Raw genomic sequence first — 19,517 nt, forward strand, 5'->3', positions numbered from 1 at the left:
GAAATTCTAGAATTGCAGGAAATTATGAATCAATATAAGAAAAATATCAAAATTAGACGAAATTTCTAAACTTTCGCATTAAATTATTTATTGACACCATTTGTTTACAAAACTAATGGTCCGTTTCTTAATATGTAGATAAATATGGGTACACATTATATTTTGCCTATTCATTCGATCCATCCAACCACTCTAAATAATCAAGTGACCGGTTTTGAAATTAAAAATGAAAAACAATTATACAGTTGAACCTACGTCTTATTTTTGAATTTAGGATTTACTCTTACATTCATTACACTTATAGATATTACAATTTACTCCCTCTGAAGCAGCAATTACCGTTTCTGTAAATTTTCTAGCTTCATTACTTGATTACTTGGATTATTCTGGGACCTGTAATGAAATAGTATAAGGTTTTTTATTTGTATTTTTACGTTACTAGAGTTACGTTAGTAATAAGAGAAAAATATATACAATGGAGAAAGAATAAGTCTAAACGGTGGACTCCATGTGAAAAAATTATCTTTCTTATGATTAACTTTATTTTGCACTTTACATGTTGCTCTACCAAAACATAAGGTAAAAGCAAATACTTCGTTTTTGACCTCATCCTGATTAACGAACATGCAAAAATATAATATTTAAAAACTAATCCTTCGATTAGAATTATAAATATACCTTGATAAGACTTTTCTCGAAAATTCGTCCGCGAATTAAATTATCCAGAAACTGATCTTTATTTTCAATATCCGAGTTCGATCGCTTTCTTCTCCCTGATACAGCGCCAAGTGGAAGAAGAACAGGATTTGTTGCTAATGCAGCAGCCGTTGCAATTAAGGCAACACCTGCTAAAGCTTTTAAAGCTACAGCCTGTAATTAAAACAATACCGCATATAAAATTATTAAAAAATGTATCACACATAAATTTAGTTAACAGTAATTACTACTTTTTGCGTTTGAAGATTTGGATGCGCAGGGGCGTTTATTTCGGGGTAGTTTGGTTCCACAGATCCGAATTCATCTCCATTAGCTAATGTCCCTGAAATTCCTCCATAGCCAGATGGTCGATTAAAACCATATCCTCCATTATTACCATATCCATATCCTCCAGAACTACCGTAAGCATAACCATTAGGCTTACGTGTACCTTCGTTTCCATAACTCGGCGTCGGACTAAATCTGATATTTTGTAAAATTACAAGATGCAATAATAGAATAAAAAGAAACAGTAACAATGCTAAAATTAACGAAATAATTGATTACCTATCTCCTACGTAACTCCCTTCAATGAAAGTTTCAGTATTCCAGTTTCCGGTTCCTGGTCGTCCCATACTTCCGGTTGAACCTGGTGGTTGCCCTTGAGTTTGCCATGCGTATCTGCGCAATGTAATTCTCGATACTAAATTTCTCTTTCACGGATTAATGACACAAAGTCTTGCTGAAAGATTAAATTAACATTTAATAAATAAAACACGCAAAAGATTACCTGTCTGCGGGAAAGCGACTGCCGACTTTGGTAGAATAGCCAGGTTTCTTATTGCTATACCAATCGGGCCGCGTTGATGAACCGGAACTGTATCTGGATTCGCAGCAACTGGAACTTGCACATTTTAATTTATCATAACGAAAATGTTTCAAATGAATGTTTTAAAAATCACTTTTTTAGATATTCGACTTATCTTTAGATTTTGCTTCCGATCGATTATTCGTTGTACGCGGTAGCTTATCCGAACTTTTATCGAATCCTTGTACCTTGTCATTTGGATGTGATGTTTTGGAAGAATCTCTAGCACGTATAATACTCGCCAGTAATGTATTTTCAGGAGGCACAGTAGATTCCTCGTTCTTCACAAAAACACAGTGAACGGTAATAGTTGCTAGAAGAACCCAAATGAATCGCGACGACATGCTCGTGGGAAATATGATCAGCCACATTCGTTAAAGGTAGACGAAGGTTTCAAATATAAATCTTAAAGCGTAGAAGGCAGGAGTAAAAGTAGTCCCTTCTATGAGTTTCACCTTTTTATATAGTTGTCACGCATGGAATATTACCGCACATTAGTTTCTCAGGACTGGCATCAGTTTTTTCTATCGTTACTACAATTGAAATCAAATACGTGGAAAACTCCGATAATTTTCTATCTTTTTAGTTTTCTTTAACTTATTAGACATTTATCGTTTTTGTTTTACCGTTTGTATTCATAAGTTGTACAAATAAAAACAGTCTATTCAATAAGAATTGCTCACAAGTATAAGACTGCGTCCCTGTAAATCACGAACCGTGAACAAAAGATGTGCTGTTGAAAATAAAAGTGTCACGAGTGAGCCAACAATATTCTTACGGTCACGCCAGGAGTTTAATTGATGTTTGTTGCCTCAACTTTACGTGAAATTTCGTAGAATTTGATAGAATTCGTTAATCACATTACTACCGTTTCAAGAAAAGAAGAATAAAAAGATTGTATATGAATTTACTAAAAATTCTTAAATTAATGACATGTACAAATTTTGTACATCTTTTGCACTTCGATTAACGTTCAGATGTTAGTTATTGTTACTTATAGTCTTGTAATCGATACTATATACTTTGATGCATATTAATAGAATAATTTCCCTTAGTGTTTAATAATAGAGTAATATCCCTTACTCTTCTTGATTATAAATTTATATATACGTTCTTTCTTATATTTTTTAAAAACCTTCACTAAACACGATTATTGACAAACCTTACATAGGCTTTGTCCTTCTGACACACTAGATTTTTGTTACAAAGTACAATAGAATGATTTGTTCCGCCTAGACATTTACCAAACCGGAGACCGAATCAAAATTAGTGACCATACGATATTGCGTTACAATACATTACAAAATTTGTTTCTTATCGCAAGATTCATTATGAAAATGAAAAAACGCATGATCATACATAAAGCACGTCTTTAGAATAAAAAAACTCTATTCAAATGCAGTAGTGTCATTTATGGCTTCCGATCGGGATTAGGTTTGGCCATACATATCCGTGGTTTGCTTACGATTAGAATCGCTCGTCAATCGAGCGCGCAGCATTGGTAAAAGTAAACAGTATAAATCGTGCGAGCGCGACAATACTTTTCCACGTTCGGTACTTTCTTCATTGTTGAAGAACAGCAGGAGCTATACAGAAGGTATTATCCTCTGGGGCTCCCATTCCTAACACAGGTCATACGTACCTACTTCAAGTGGCTTAGCCGCAACAGGACCTCCTACTGTGCTTCCCATTCCCATCCTTACTCCGCAAGGGTTAATAAATTTTTGAGTACAATATTTAAAAACCTAATTAAAATCGACCTCATGCGTCAAGGATAAATGAAATCGTCTTGAAAAGATTAAATAATGAGGTAAGAAAAAATTCTATCAAAGGATGTGGCCGCTTGAACCGTGCAAGTTCCGTACATAAATTTTTCTTGTATCCTTCATAAGTTAAGAAATACAAGTCGTATGTGTAGACAACATTTACGATCAAGAAACTTTTAAGCTTTTTACTTTGAACGATGAGACACCAGTGCATGGCTTTGAACGAAACGCGTGGTTTCGATTCTATTTTATTTTAGATTTGATAGAAAAGTAATGCATTTTAAAGTAACAAATTTTCCCGTAAATCTGATATAGGAAACCTTAAAATAAAGAGAAATCTCCGCTTTTTATGCAAAGGGTCTGAAGAGCGCGCAGGAGCATTACGGGGCTAATTTGAAGAAAAAAAGGGGATGCACGGATGAGAAGAGAGAGAGAGAAGAGATGGAGAAAAAGGATGGTGGAGCAAGGGTTGGCGGGGTGACAGGAGAAGACACGGCGAGGACCAAGAGATCGCGGAATGGAGCAAGAGTAGAGTAATCAATACGCATTCACACGCGGTGGCTCGCATCCCGTTTCCATGGGGACCGACACTGGCGCATGTGCAACCTGGCCGACGTTATGCTGTCACAGAAATTTACTCATTGACAGATAAAATTCTGCACTTGACCAAAGCGGAACATTCGATGTTTCTGCCATTAGGACGAACTAATCGCCTAATTGGCAAGCTACAAATAATTTCAGGCTGCCTAAAGAGATATTCTGCAAGTATGCACGCGTGTCGTTGCACTTATTGAGCCTTCCGAGCACGTCAGATCAATGTTCTTTGCGAAATGCACTTCTAGGGAACATCATAAAACTTTATTATTTATATTTCCATATTTATTACACGTTCTCCGCAGTCGTGAAAGATTCTTCATAATCGGATGCTTGGAGATCGAACTAACTAAGGATAGGTGTGATTGTATCTTGATGATAGTTATCCTGATGCCTCGTTGTCACTGTAGACTACGGTAAAGCGTTCGACTCGCGGATGTTCATCCCCTGGCAAAGACAGAGGGGATGGTGACGTTGAAGTCGGTGGGCAATAGGGGGTGGTTTTCCCTTTGGCGCCTGCGTCGAGTCCTCGATGAAGACTCGACGAGGTAGGTGCTCAACCCGGACGCAGTACGGAAGAAACGTCGAGCACGCCGAGAGTACCGTCCTCGTGACACATCTTACCCATTCTTCTCTCTTCATCCATGGCAACAAGAAAACGTGGGAAAATCTGTCCAGCCTGCCGGAAATTGATCAGTGATCCTCGGATAAAAGTTATGTCATGAATGTTCGTATCTTGGACTATCCGATTCTGCGGTGTCCTTAAGTGAAGAAGACGGTATATCGGAGAGCCGTGACAAAAGGTTATCAATGACTCGATACCGCGGCAAGATAAAAGATGCGTGGTATTACTGAATGGTTTTGTTAAACGTTCCGAAGGTTGCGCTGAAGCATACGTGAATGGAAAACTGTTTGTGATCTCTTGCGATGCTTTTTACAGTGTATTGCGTAGTGCACGTACACGGTATGTCACAGTGAAGCAGTTTAATGACGGACTCAGCTTTTATCAGCGGTGTATTCCGTGTAAAAGGAAATTTTGGGAAGAATTGATTCGACCTGTTAATTCGCCCTGTTACACTCCTATTGGGAACAACAGGTTGAAGCTGGAATCTATGTATGATAAGTTTCAAGATACTTCTGGGAACGAAGCAGATTATAGCTGCAGCGTGATCACTGAAACACAGCACTTCAAAGAGCAGCAGGGATACTATCAATTAGACGATGCATTTCGGTCGAATCAAAGGTTAATCAGCAAGAAGCATCCAGTGACATTCTTGCCACAGTAAAGGCAGCTTAGTCGCGTTTAATCGTCACTTGCATGTGGGTCACAAGTTGCGTTCACCAAAGCTAACGGGATAGAGGGTTTACTGAGTAGAGAGGTAAGCTTGTTAAATTACGTTACCCTATTGGATGTATCTTATATTACCGCTACACCCCTGCAATTAATTCCCTGTTATTTTTAAATATTTTTCGGCGGGGTCCTTCGAGATTTACCGTGGGTCGAAGCAGCCGAAAACTTCATAGAAAATTCGCGCCCAATACTGTTCTCTAACTCGTACTACACGTCATAGAAAATTAATGAATGTCGAAAGTGAAATGCATCTGTTTAAATATGTAGTGGATGAAATCGTAGATATTTATAAACCGGTTAGTTTGAAGTCACGTGGTAGATGCAGTTTATCGTGTCCTTAACCCCAGCGAAAATCAATGTTCTTCATGTAATAATAACCGAGTCCTCTTCATAGAACTAAAAATTATATCGGAACGAACAAAAGTTAAATGAATCAATACTATTTACATAATAAATGATCTGCGTTTTATGCAGGAACTTATTCCAACATGAAAACAAATTACTGTATTTTTTCTTGTGCTTTTAAAATCTGACGAGGTCGTTTATCCTACTTACATGTTTGACACAAATACCTTTATACTAGCAACCGGCTGCTAACATTCAGCATTATAGAAGTTAGACTTGATGATTATCGTACAGGTAAAACTGCACCTGTCGCGAGTGCATACCTACTTCTATAATCTTTGTTGTTAGTACATTAATTCATTTATAGAAACCTAACGGGACCTAATACTCTACTCAGGGGCACCGATACCGCGAGCATCAAGAAACAAGGATTATCACTCGACATCACATTCTATCTCTGATTTTATTATAAGGTTTCATTTTACCTTATGCGTTAACACTCCATACGTATACGCTAGTACCGTGGAATAAGAAATAAAATCATTATTTGTTACGATCAGAAAAATGAAGGGGAATAAATAATTATAATTAGTTAGGTTTACAAATCAACAGTAATTCAAATAGTGGGATTTTGTTTATATGACTTACGTCAAAACGTAGCTACCCGGGAATGTATCGCGGTTACACAGATCCTACCGCAAGTGACACTAGTGACACGCTGGAGGGTTTCTAGTGGATGTCATTCAAAACACGCATCAACTGGTAGGGACAGGGACGTTTTATATCGTGCGCGACGCTGACAAGGAACGTTGCTTCAGAACCAGCTATCCCCAATTCTTGAAGAAACATGCGAAACGTTTGATGAAACCAAAACGAAATTTCTAATTTACCATTCAAGCAATGCTCCGACATTTAATGTTTATTGTACATATGTAAATCTTTTTACATATTAGCGGAGGTCAAAGATTGAAGTGACACGCATGAACCTTCTGCCTTTTCTAAGGGTACGTAACGTTGCACGTATGTATATATGCCTTGGTTAACTCTTAGCTGGCGTTCCCTGAACAGAAGCAAGAAAAATGCGGAAGAAGCTTGGGCAAGAAGAAAGAAGAAGATTACACGGGAAAGCTATACAGTGGAAAGTGGTTCTCTGCATGCACAACCACTATAATAAGAGACAGTCTTAATTCACCGACACGAAAATGCGTTAATGATCTTCGGATAGAATCTCGTATACTACATTGAAATATATTACACGTACATACACATTCTGTTCGCGTTACCATATACACATTAACAAATATAACATAAAATAAATAAAATATTTTGAATGTAACTGTTTTTCCTTTACATATTTATCAATCTAGTAGAATACGTTATAGTATAGAAATTAAGAAGAGAAAATTATACTTCTAGATACAAAAAGATATCATAGATTAAAGATAGATACTTGTGTACGTAACTAGAAAAGCAAAAACTCTCATATCGCGTTGAAAAAGTGAAATCGATACTATGAAATCGCTGGAAAATGCTAGGCACCTTTCTCTAATCCTAGCTTTTCCGCGTTGAAACGTTGGAACGAGGGGAGCGTGAGTTTGCTTTTTAAAATCTGTGGACGGGATATTATATCGCTTGTTGTATTCCGCCTGTACACGGGATTCGTTGACGTGGTTCAGACACCCGTGTACGTTCCATAAAATCTTTACGCCCGATTCTCCCCCGTGCATTACGTCCATTTTAAAGATCACGTAGGGAAAAGTAAAAAATAATGATGCTGCGATAAAATGCAACAGATTATTTCCGCATGAAAAGATTTTCCGCGAGACAGTATGCATACTAACGCAATGCATAAAAACAAAAAAACGTAACTAAAATAAAGTTATGTCCATTCCACCGATGTTTACGATGAAGCAATTATTTTTTTCGTGAACTCAAACTATTCTCTCTAATGCACAAATTATAAGGTGTGGGTAAGTGAATTTCTCGCAACCAGAAGCGTTCATACGTTGTCTCTTAGTGAATGTGCACCCTAAGGGAAAGAGATCCTTGGACGAAACAACCGCAAAAGGAACATCCAGCCGCGTAATACTGAAATCAAGACAAGTGCGAGTGTCGACACGGTAGAGGAAATTGTCTGACTACTCTCCCTTTTCGGAAGCGGGTAGCTACGACGCATCCCCTTATAAGTCGGGTTAGACAGAGAGAGATCGAAAGAGGAGAGATAGAGCTCTGCGCTCACCCCCTCAGAGGGTTTCTCCCTATGCTTTTCGAACGGAAAGGGAGATCAAAATCTAGTCGAATTTTTACGCTCACATTTCTCGTTCGTTACCTATCGGAAGATGAAATTCCCGTCACCGGTCGATAACCCACCGTCCGGGGGTTGCAAGAAGAAAATCGTTTCCCCGTAAAATACTCGAGAGTCGGCAGTCGAAGGGATATTGCTGTAGTAAAACAATACTTGAGAAAAGAGGAGAGCTTCAGACAATACGTCCGCGTAAAATTCATCAAATTTCGAATCTCCAGTTTGAACCCCTTATCTGTCTGACAAAAAATACTCGTCCACTTTTATCGGACCACTTGGAGGCCCGAGTGTAGCATATACTATCATCTATACTCTATACTATTATATAATTTGTTGTAAAGCTTCTCTGAAGTATATACAAGCATCGCTTCCATACATATTTACAACTTATCTCTGATGTACGTCCGTTAGAAATGGGTTACCATTTACTTTCTATGTAACATACATAGTAATTTAATGTGAATATGGATATGATTTAGTATAATATTCTAATGAATATAAAGCCTGTTAAATGGTGCAAAGTAAAACTATAGAAAATGAGAATTCTGTATTTGTTTGGAAAAGAAATAGGATGCACGAGAGAAACACGTGAGTCGAATAAGTTAGGAAAAAATAAGCATGCATGTCATTGTTCTTCGTGCACTCGTTTCTTGTCAATGATTTCGCGACGGAGCGCGAAAAGACTGCAAACGTCTGCCGAGTTTCGTATTTAGAATGAAAATTATACCAGTCACCTGTCACGTTTGTTGAAACGTGGCGCATACAGACGTAAGAGATTAAAAAGTCTCGGTCTTTGAATATTTCCAGAGCGGTGGACAACGAATGCGACGATGACGAAACAAGGCATTCTATTCCCGGGTTTCCTTTTTTCAGACCTTCGGTTTTCGTATCGATTTGACAATGTGTCAAAATTAGAACGATGAGAAAAATGCAGAGAAAAAATCGCGAACTTTTTGTATGTTTAATCGCAACGTTCCGCGGGGACTCGTTAAATTTCCATACATTTGAATTAAACCGCTCACTACAAGGGTCGCATGTTTCTCCCTAGTTTCTTTAACGATGTGAATACGTTTACTTCAGACGAATTCATTTAATAGCTTCGTTTTATTTAATATCCGTACTTCTTAATTATACACAATCTATAATTGCGTAGAAATGTTATTAAATTCTTGTCGTTTACAAAATTTTTATGTGCGTCGAACAATTTTTATTGGGTTCAACATTTTCCACAGCAACATAGAAAGACCGCAGAGGGTACGTTTGCTATTTCCTCACGTATCTTCACAGATTTCCCTTCGCCGCGTTTCTTTGGTAGCGTTATACAAAAGGAATACCATGGGGAATCCCATTTGTACTAGCGCGGCTGGTGGCGTACCGTATTGCCTCACAACCGTATTTGCGTACGCGTGTTTGGGGTGCGTGAGGGTGCATTCGTTTACCCGAAACTCGATTTCGAAGCTTTGGTAATTGAATTTCAAGTGCGTCTGCGTGGGCGGTCGTTGATAAGTTTAAAGACAATGTAGAAGCCATTTAATGATACCACGTTACTTTCCCTATTTACATCTATCACAGCGAAAGAAACTCCAGATTGCGATACTAATGTAATAACTTTGTTCGCATCCATATTTTATCTCTCCTACATCAGTTAGTCAGGGTGCCGCCCTGCTTTCAACTTCAACCAATCCATTTTTCTTCCCGCCTCGAAGATGACTGAGAAGGGTGAAATTAATTTAATCAACAATTTTTATAGGTCATTGCATTACAGATAAAAATAGACCGAGGCATCTGTTAAACGTTTATTACGTTACACCGTCATTTGACTCTACTCAGATAATTATGTATCCAATTAGAGTGCGCTGATTCACGATTATCTTATCGAACGGAACGCTAAATTCTTCTTTAATCCAGGATTAATTCGTGATCTCTACTGTTGCAGGAAGAAAATGTGGAGCTCGGTTACTGCGGCTGGCACTGAAAATGGGCCCGCACCACCTTCCAGAAGCAAGCACAGTGCCACTTTGCTCACCGGGCACGTATATCTGCTTGGCGGACGAAACGGCAATCTCCCCCTCAAAGACCTCTGGCGGTATAGTCTCGGTGAGCGATAATTGCTATACTGATTTTCATTTTCTCGTGATGATTCGAACGATTAACGGCAACGTTTTAAAAATGTTTGCAAAATTATGGAAGGAAGAATCCGAAGATGGGAGATAGTCCTTGTAATTATAAAGGGAATTAATACATGATGTCTGAGTACTTTGAATACGGTACGTACACGAACAACATCTCTGACCAACGCACCCTATCATCTCGTTCCCGGTGAACGAGGGTGCGCGACGGAATTTAAACGGGGTTCAGTCTGATCAATAATACGCCATTATTAAAGCCCACGTATATCAACTAAATCCGACGGCGATACTGCACAATTACGGGTGTTTCCACGGAGATCAGACATATGCGAATTAATTGCATCTACTCGCAATAATCAGTGGTTTACATGCTGCAGTCAGCATATTAACCATTTATGCTATCTCCGATCGACCTTCCAAGCGGAGAGTGACGCGCTCAATCTTCATGCAACTTTATGTCCTAAAAAAGATATATAAATGCGCTTGTCAGGGCGTTAGATTATTCGATTTAAATAGCTGACTATCGACGTAGCCAAGTTCCGATCCGGTTAGATTGGCAGCGTTTTAAATGCATTCCCTATGGATTAGCTTGGCCAATAGTGGACCCAGCCAACGAATTGATGCGATCGAATTTCGAATTCTGTCAATGCTTTCGCTCTGTTCATTCTGAGATCGTTCATGAAATTAATATGCTGAGAATTATATTGAATATCTTTATGTTTTGTCAATTTGGAGATACAGCGAAATTCTCGAGTTTGTGATGTACAATAATTTGATGCTTTATGCAAAATACGACGTGAATTCGCAGCGTAATAGAATTGCGTCGATGGTAGGTTGAATGGTCGGCGGTACAGAGTCTCTATTAATCAGAAGGGGATTGTCCAACTAGAGTTCGGGTGAATATTAAAGCAGTATCAGAAGGGTTCGATGCCACTGTGGTCTGTCTCTCGGGAGCAAATACTACCCGGGAACCCCTGGTATATTTTAAAAGCATAGTACTGTCAATACTTGATCTTGCAAAAATATTGTGATAACTCGTAGAACCACAAGAGTACTTCATCTCGAAATGTTTTGTCTCACCCTCCTTTTTAACCGATGGGGATTTCAAGGGGTTCTCGCCGCTTGGATTCTATTCATTAAGTATCTTTGCATGGCAATATTAGAAATTATCCCTTCAATAATAGGAGAAAATATCTTATGAAAATCTATCATTCTCATGCCTTCTCTCAAGAAGAGATGTTAATCGTTATCTGTCGTAGTTCTAATTGTTAGAGATCTGAAGTAGATCAATCGTTTAAGAGCGAGGTTTGTTCGGGCTGATCTCTCTCTTCATCAAAGCAACCGCGGTTTTATTGTGTGAACAGCACTTTCAGACAAAGGAGTCCATTGCTTCGTAGCCAGCTAGATACGACACGTGTTCGTAATCAATGTCGGGCATCTCTAGTACCAGTTTACGAGAGCCACTGCTTTAGCCAGCACATTATGCCTCTTACGTAAATTTTATAGGCTTTGTTTTCGAGCACGTCCCAGTGCGAGGCTACGACTCGAATATCTTATGTATGAAACATTTCTTTATCATTTATTTGACGATGCGACGATGAAAGAGAGGTCTTCTGTTCGGCGTCGAGGATCTTCCTTTGTTCATGTACAGTGGAACCTTCGATTGGACCATAATTCGTTCCAGAAATGAAAATCGTTACTGATCGTGAGAGATACATATACTTACAATTAGTTGCGATCACATGTCGCTCGGCAGACAGAATGTATACGTATTAACAGCATTGCAATACATCGCTCATTTATCAAGTTAAAATGTATTAAACATTTTTGCTATCGTTACAAAACAAACCGAAGTACTTGCAATTCAAGGCTTTACTGTAATACACTATAACTTCATGGCTCGCTGATTTCCCTTGCATTTATATCTTCCAGCAGATTAGGGGAGCGTCCCTTTTCTTCTTACGTAAAACTCCTTAAGGGTAAAGAACGTCCATCGTGTTAAAACCACGCATTAAAGAGCCATTTGAATGCACCCTTCGAAGCATGATCTACCGTTAGGTGAATGAAAACTCGTTTAATCTCTACTCCCATACAAAAATCGAGAATCGATTACGAATAAAGAAAGTAACCAATGAAGTGACAAAATATTATCATCTACCGAATAGAGTTGCTTTATTTACGTCTTTGACACTGCTTAGATTTAAGCCAGCGAACCTGTTCTTGCATTCGTCTTCTTTGTCTGCTTCTAAGAAGCCCCAACTACCCAGGATTTATTCCAGAGCGGTAAATTGCCGGGGCGGGTGAAAGTGTGATTTACCACGTTGGAAAAGATTTCTCGATACCCTTGAGATCGCTCTATTCCCTTCGCGTGCGCCACGCTTTTAATTTTGCGCAACATCAGTATAACACTTTTTCCGATGAGGAAGCGTACATGCGTTCTTAAAACAATATAAAAAAAAAAGAAAAAACGCAACGTTGGTTTGTATCATTAATTGACGAGCCATTCGTTATTTCGGTGAAAACTGGGACAGTTATGTATGTGCATACATATCGTGTGTTGCAGCAGGAACAGGCAATTAAAACGTGCTACAACGGCATGCATTAAGGAACTTTGCGCGCCACTAAATTAAGCATGCCGTCTGGGTGCATATACGCGCGACACCGATAAGACAAGCCTCTTTGTTTTTCTATTTAGCCGCGTTTTTCCCTTTTCTTTTTCTAACTGCGGTTTCATCATTCCCCTCGTGCAACACGCATAAAAGCAGGACTGCGTAAATCTTGTTTATGCAGCTTAATGCTAAAGAAAGAGTCTCGCATATGAAAGCGTTTGAAATAACGAGACCGCGCGTTAACCCTTTCTCTATTTTTCTTTACAGCCGAGAGCAAATGGGAGGAATTGCATCCTGGGGGAGAGAGGCCGCCAGCGCTTCAGGAACACAGCGCGGTAGCTTACAAGGATTGCCTTTACGTTTTCGGAGGCGAACTCGGGTTTTCCGCAGGCACGGAAACGCCGCTTTGGGTTTACAATGTCAAGGTAACGTGACGCCCTTGGGCGAACCGAATTACTTTCTAGGGGTTGCATATATTTGCAGAAGTCTAAATCTGTAAAATATGTACGTCAGATTATTTAAAGCGAAACAGGCGCATCTCTGTTGATTTAATCGCTGAAGTATTTATACAAACTTTCTACAAACAATCGAAAACTGATTTGTATTCCGTTTTCAACGATTAAATTTGTTAGTAAGATTTAGTTTCATTGAAATTCAGGCGATTCGATTTGTCGAGGCCGCGATAGCCTCGAGGCATTCGGACCCTTCGCGTTCCAGGCACGCTGCGAGGGTTTCAACACCCTCTTGCTTGGTAAACCAGAGGGCAGTGTCGATCTTGATTGACAATATCTTGCTTCAATGCTTTTCGTTTAGACCTAGTCGCTGCAATTCGATCGAATATGCAGACAGACGCGGACGAAATAGAAGAGCAATCTCCTCGTTAGCTAGTTTCGAAGCCACGGTTATTATCTTCCCCAAGGAGTGCTTGCCACTCGACGGAGTACAATGATAGAACATAATTGCTCCGTGCGGTTGTCTCATGGTTGTCCTTCGACATCGCGTGTTACCGGTTGCTGAACCCAGCTCTTCCCTATCCATGAAATGTTCTCGTGCAAAACTTGTTGTACCCGATGACGTTCCTATTGATTTAGCGGTTTCCCGAGGGTGCGATTCTTTCGTCCCTCTCTTCTTCTTCATCGACGACCCCTGCTCGCGCCCCTGCAGGACGAGTAAGATCATTAAGAGTTTCCTTTGCAAGATGTGACACCCGGCTACACTAGATCGTTATCAAGGAACACGAGGGTCGACGCGAAACAGACCGAACCACTTCCCGAAAACACATTGTCCGCTAAATTACGAAAGTCAACTCGCGTACGAGGTTCGATATGACGCACCTCTACGCATTCTGCGACTGCTAGTGACGGTCTCCTTGTCTCGTCATTTACCTGATGATGAAAAGCAGGAGACATGTCATTTGTCACTGTCAGTAGCGATGCGCTTGTGATAGCTTTCGAACATCTAGAGTTACATCGATCGATCCATCTCGTATAGATACCCAGGAGAGGAAAGCCGCGGTGAAAAATCGATACAACTGCATTCAGTATTCGACGCCGTTCGCTGGTCCTTCGGAGGCCGCTTGTCTACGGTAATTTTTGGCAACAGTTGGTGTCAACAGTTCTTCCTTCGTAACCCTCGAAATTGAACGCTCCAAGGGTCTCTTCTGCCCTCAACTCGTGTACCATTAAAAATTGATAACACCGGGGTACGAAAGAAGCGTAGTGGCGCGTTAGCAGTTTCTCAATTCTTCGCCAACATGAGTTCAGGAAAAATAAGGACCAAAGTAAAAGAAATTTATTTTACTTCGGTTAGAGAGAGAATTCTATCAGTATTTTTGCCCTCATTCTCATTCTTTTTTGGAATCCAAGCTTCTTCTCTGAACGTGTTGCTATGGTTACCTTACCTCCGTTTTTTTAACTCATTGGACCGTACCATATGCCAGGGATATTCCCTGCTGCTTGTCTCTTCTCAATGTATTATTGAAATCCGCGTTACGAATAAGGCTGGCAGACCCGATTGGTTAAACCAGAGGGGTTGTTTCGTGGTATGTTCTCTTTCTTCCATCTACCCTTCGTTAAAATTCTCTCGCGTGAACAGAATATCGGGGCAATGCGCTAGAGATATTCTATTCTGTTGAATATTTTCCATGTACGCGTGAAGCCAGGACGCACGCACTTCGATTTAATCCAAAGTCGCGAAGATGAACCGCGTGCAGGCGGCGCGCGGTTCTTTAATGTTTCAAAAACGCCACGCCGCGGAGGATAACTGTTTTCTCGCTAATTTTACAGCGTTTTAACGTTGATGGCGAATTTAGCCAGTAGCACACCCTTTTGCGACTCCCTCGTGTCGTAATGTCGGGGTAGAAGCAAGTGGCTGTACAGACCTATCAACTTTAGGCACGTACTTCAAGTTACGTAATTACTTTCAGCACCCCTGCTATATAGCTTATATACCTTCCTTCCATCATCTCTCCTTTACATGTACGATCGCGGACCCTTTTCTCTAAGCCAATGCATTTTCTCTTTTCCGCTTAACGATATCACGTTGGTCGAACGGATGCGAAAGGCGAGTGAGCCCCCGATTGCCACTATACATCAAAAGCCGCTCCAATTTAGAGCATTGTGCAATTAATTATGGCCAGAGAGCAGTAATTTTGTCACATTATGATATGAACAGACATATTGATGTACGTTCCGTCCCCGATATGATAAATATAAAGCAGGTATTAGAGCACTGCAGCCTTGTGAAGCGTTCTGCGTCCTATACACTGTCCTACTAGTATTTTCTCAAGGTGAATGAATAATTATAGAACGGAGCATTTTCTCATAACAAGCTTATATATTTTATACATTTTTATGTTATCCCTTCTCACTTTGTATTCGCTATTGAATTGTGACATTAATTTGAAAATTATTGCTCAAAGGGCCATCACTAGAACAATTCCTGTAAACCCATAAATTAAACTCGAATCCGCTTGAATTACAAAATAGTAAGTGGCAAGTTGGAACTCTCGTGTGCTTTTGTTGCACGCGACCCCAATCATGTTCGGTATTCAGCAGCCTCTAATCTATTCGAAATTAGACGATCCTCGTGTCTATTGTTAGCCATCACGCAAGATTAATGAATTCTAAATACACGCGGGATCATAAAACGAACTCGTTTCTGTTAATCAACGTTTTTTTATTCGTAGACCAATATGTGGAGGAAAGTGAGAGCGCAGCGTGGTTGTGCGGTTCCCAGAGGCAGGAGAGGCCACACCGCTTTAGTTCATCGTGGTCAGATGCTCGTTTACGGTGGTTACCAAGATTTACGTGGAAGCTCTCCGGAATTGTGGGCATTCCATTTCGGTAAAGTTGGCAAAATATTCATATTTTATGTTTTAGTACATAGCTCGCTTTTTAACTTGCACATTAATAAATTCAATTCATTATGCAAGACGACAAAGACCAGTTTCTTGTTCCAATGAAAAATAACTGACTTCCAATAATTATGTGTCCATCGAACGTTCACATTGCAGAAACAGAATCGTGGCATCTTCTTTCGTCCAGTGAAAGCGGACCAGCGGCAAGGCATAAACATTCAGCGGTTCTACACGGCGATGCTATGTATATTTACGGAGGTATGACCGATCTACAAGAGAGAAGCGATTGCTGGCGATGGGACGTGAATTCTGCGTCATGGTGTCTTCTGAAAAATAAGCCAGGACCAGGACCCCTCCATGGACACGCAGCCTGCAGGCTTCCTAGTTGCATGCTGATCTTTGGCGGAGAAAGCGGTGGTTTAGCTACGAACGAACTCTGGAGGTTTCATTTCGGTAAACGCTTAAACCATTAAAATGAAAAGAAAAATATCGTTATTGTATGAAGTAATATTTGAATGGAATTTGGTTGAAGGTACGGAGATGTGGGAGAAATTATCAGTGCCAGGTCCCAAACCTCAACCAAGAGCAGAAAGCGTCGCTTTAGCGGTTTCCGAACTGTTAATTCGAGGGACCAATATCGATAATCCAAAACCAAAGCCGAGGAATCAGAGGACGAGACTTTGTAACAGCAGGATATCGCCCAATGAAGCGCCAACTAGGCCGAGCTTTCTCAGAGAAATTTCTAAATTGTCTCAAATTAATTTATCACGATTAAGTCATCCGACAAAATGTAGCTATTCTGTTTTAAGTGGTCAAGATGATAATGAAGAAAGCCCACAAGAGGTACGCGTTTTATCTGCTGCATATACTGCTAAAGTAGATTTTTTTTATACCTATTTCCTGAATTCAAACAATACTAAGATACTACATTAGTGAACAAAAAATTAATTCACTATGTTTGCAATAATAAGAATGTGAATTAAGACGAATAATCTTTTTCATATATTTTATAAACGTTCTATGCACACTTGTTTAGTCTTGCTTTTGCACAAGAAACGCATGTGACAAATGAGCCTGCCTGCAGGCGAATTCGTATTATCCGTTTCAGCAAGTGGACTCGGAGGTCGTCGAACCATCTACGGGGATGGTGAAGTCTCGGAGTGCTAATACGCTGGCACGACGGAGACAGAGACCGCCGGACACAGCGTCCAAAAGTGTCGATGGGAACAACAGCAACAACGTAACAAGTGGATCCGGCATGACCAGAGATCCAATTTCAGTACCAAATTTTCGTGCTCTCACCTTGCCCACTCCAGTATTGACACCTGTAGAAGCAGCGAGACTCGTCTTCGTCGATCCAGATGAGAATAGTGACGACGAAGAACGAAAGGAACCTCCAACTTCTAGGCTGATAGAAGTTCAAGAGGAAAGACGGTACGTACCACTGCTAATTATTAAATTATGGACCGAAAAATTCGCATCTTCGACTTTCAATCTTATTTTTCACTTTTTAATGTTGTATAAATTCTTTTACACTTTCAGAGATTTTGCAGCTGTGCACCAAGCCTGTCAACCAACGCGAGGGGAAAGTTACAGCTCTCACCTCTACGAAGCCGCGCTTCAAACACCAAAAACGCCAACAACATCAAAGATTCCCATGTCGGCTTCTGTCCGATTCGCTGATTTAGAAGAAGGAGAAGAGTCGACGTCGGATTACGCGAGTATAGAAGCCAGAAGTCCCGGTGATCCTCTTGCAGATGACGACTGGCCATCAGGTCGGAAGAGTAAACAGTATCGTCCTATGGTTACTCCATCGACGATACGTGAGGGCCAATTCGGTTTTTGCAATCCGAATTATCTCGGGTTAAACGAAGTGAAGAGTCATCATCAGCATCAACAGTCTCAAGATGGAAAGTACGCGAAATTATTGAACAGTCCACCCGACAGCGTCCTAGAAGACGAGCCAGGAAGGTCTGCCTCGCAAACGTTCGCGGAATTATTGGAACTTCAAGAAATTAAAAGAGTTCCAAGAGTGCCACCGAAAAGTCTGCCACTGGGTTCTCCTTCGAGAAGAGCAGTCAGTGCGTCAAGGGCTGAAAGGCAACGGGCGAAAATAGCCGCAGTTGATATCAATGAATCAGAAACACCGTCGTATGGACCAGCACCGCTTTATGTGTTTTTAGTTGGTGGAAAAGAAAAGGGTCAGGTTACTGTATTCGCCAGGCCTGTGTCCTTGTGGAAATTGCAATTAGCACCACACATCTTTTAAAGACAAAATAGGTACGTTTGACAATTTTATTTATTTATCGTATATATTTTGGAATTTATGAAAATTAGATAATCGAAGAGATAGATGTTATTCAATGATTTACTCGTTGTTTTTAATTAATTACAATCTATAGACGTATAGTCGATAAATGCAGTGTCCCAGTGCCAAGTGCTACAGACGTCGCGTTCAACTATGTAATATATAACATTCTAGGTTTTTATTATATTTGTTCGTAAATCATCTATTTTCTGTTAATCTCTTGTTTATGTTAAACCGCTGCTAGTCTCCCTCGTAATAATTTTTGAAATCTCTGTCTGATAAGAAATTTTTATTTATTAATGAAAATAGTGCAATATGAGTTGTGATTAGAACTGCAGAATTGATCAGTAATTCGATCGGCATTCGTTCAGTTAATCGAATGTTCGGATTCTAACTTGATATTATCATTTAGTAATTGAAAAATTATATTCGATCGTAAAATCAAAATTAATTTTGTTCAAATATAATATAATAGATAAAAAGTGTATGAAAATCATAATATAATTTGAAAATTGAAATTTACGATCTCGTTTCGTTAAAAGAAATTATATAAAAATAAACTAGTATATTAACAACAATTTTATATAAAAGCGTTACGTACACACTTATCAGTATACAGATGATTTCATTGTTTCCTTATTTGCGTGTTTAAATTATTATCAAAGGGTGTAATTTTATATGAGCGTCCTACGTTTCTATGTAGAATAGATCCGTAAATGAGGACGTACGAATCGAGACTTCACATTGGTCAGATTAATTTAAGATGATTGTTGTATGATTACATTATTTAAAAAATAAGAATATGAATAGTGCAAATGTCCATACCAAAGCGCAAGTCAAGCGAGTAAAGCGAATAATCCTTCATCTATGATTGCGTCCTGTAAGTTTTAAGTAATATAAACATAAGTCTTGTAAAATGTTATGAAAATTATAATTAAGGTCCATATGTTAGATTCTATGTTTGACGTAAAGAATACAACTTTTCATACTATAATAGTTTATAGATTATTTAAACATTTCGGAAATAAAGAACACAAATAGTACGTCGTGGAATGTCTCGCCTGATCTGCGCTTAACTGCCACCGTGAACTCACTCAGTATGCATAGAACGTAAAATAATAGGATATGTATAAGCTTGAAGTCACGTTTGACGTTTAAAACTTTCTGGATGTTAAATGAAAGTTGATGTGT

General features: G+C 39.5%; 2 protein-coding genes across 4 annotated transcripts; one reads left to right on the forward strand and one right to left on the reverse strand.

Annotated features, from left to right (window-relative positions):
* Positions 1-66: 66 nt before the first annotated feature.
* Positions 67-4,381, reverse strand: LOC108628564 (translation initiation factor IF-2). 2 transcript variants are annotated; one of them, XM_018030566.2, is made up of 7 exons: positions 4,217-4,381; positions 1,680-2,097; positions 1,487-1,601; positions 1,264-1,377; positions 948-1,179; positions 679-870; positions 67-393 (listed from the first exon to the last, which is right to left on the reverse strand). In XM_018030566.2, exons 2-7 carry the CDS (start codon positions 1,933-1,935, stop codon positions 382-384), a joined length of 921 nt encoding a protein of 306 aa, XP_017886055.1. In that variant the 5' UTR covers positions 1,936-2,097; positions 4,217-4,381; the 3' UTR covers positions 67-381. The 2 variants fall into 2 exon arrangements, with proteins under 2 accessions (XP_017886055.1, XP_026672434.1); XM_026816633.1 differs by having other exon boundaries at positions 3,207-4,381.
* Positions 4,382-4,479: 98 nt separating this feature from the next.
* Positions 4,480-18,808, forward strand: LOC108628626 (tip elongation aberrant protein 1). 2 transcript variants are annotated; one of them, XM_018030695.2, is made up of 8 exons: positions 4,480-5,303; positions 9,859-10,019; positions 12,928-13,085; positions 15,848-16,004; positions 16,175-16,471; positions 16,551-16,861; positions 17,103-17,452; positions 17,561-18,808. In XM_018030695.2, the coding sequence occupies exons 2-8, from the start codon at positions 9,866-9,868 to the stop codon at positions 18,285-18,287; spliced, it is 2,154 nt and encodes a 717-aa protein (XP_017886184.1). In that variant the 5' UTR covers positions 4,480-5,303; positions 9,859-9,865; the 3' UTR covers positions 18,288-18,808. The 2 variants fall into 2 exon arrangements, with proteins under 2 accessions (XP_017886184.1, XP_017886185.1); XM_018030696.2 differs by having other exon boundaries at positions 4,481-5,303; positions 17,127-17,452.
* The last annotated feature ends 709 nt before the right edge of the window (positions 18,809-19,517 follow it).

Source organism: Ceratina calcarata, unplaced genomic scaffold, assembly GCF_001652005.2.
Source record: "Ceratina calcarata isolate Rehan_Ccalc_2016 unplaced genomic scaffold, ASM165200v1 scaffold53, whole genome shotgun sequence".
Lineage (NCBI taxonomy): Eukaryota > Metazoa > Arthropoda > Insecta > Hymenoptera > Apidae > Ceratina > Ceratina calcarata.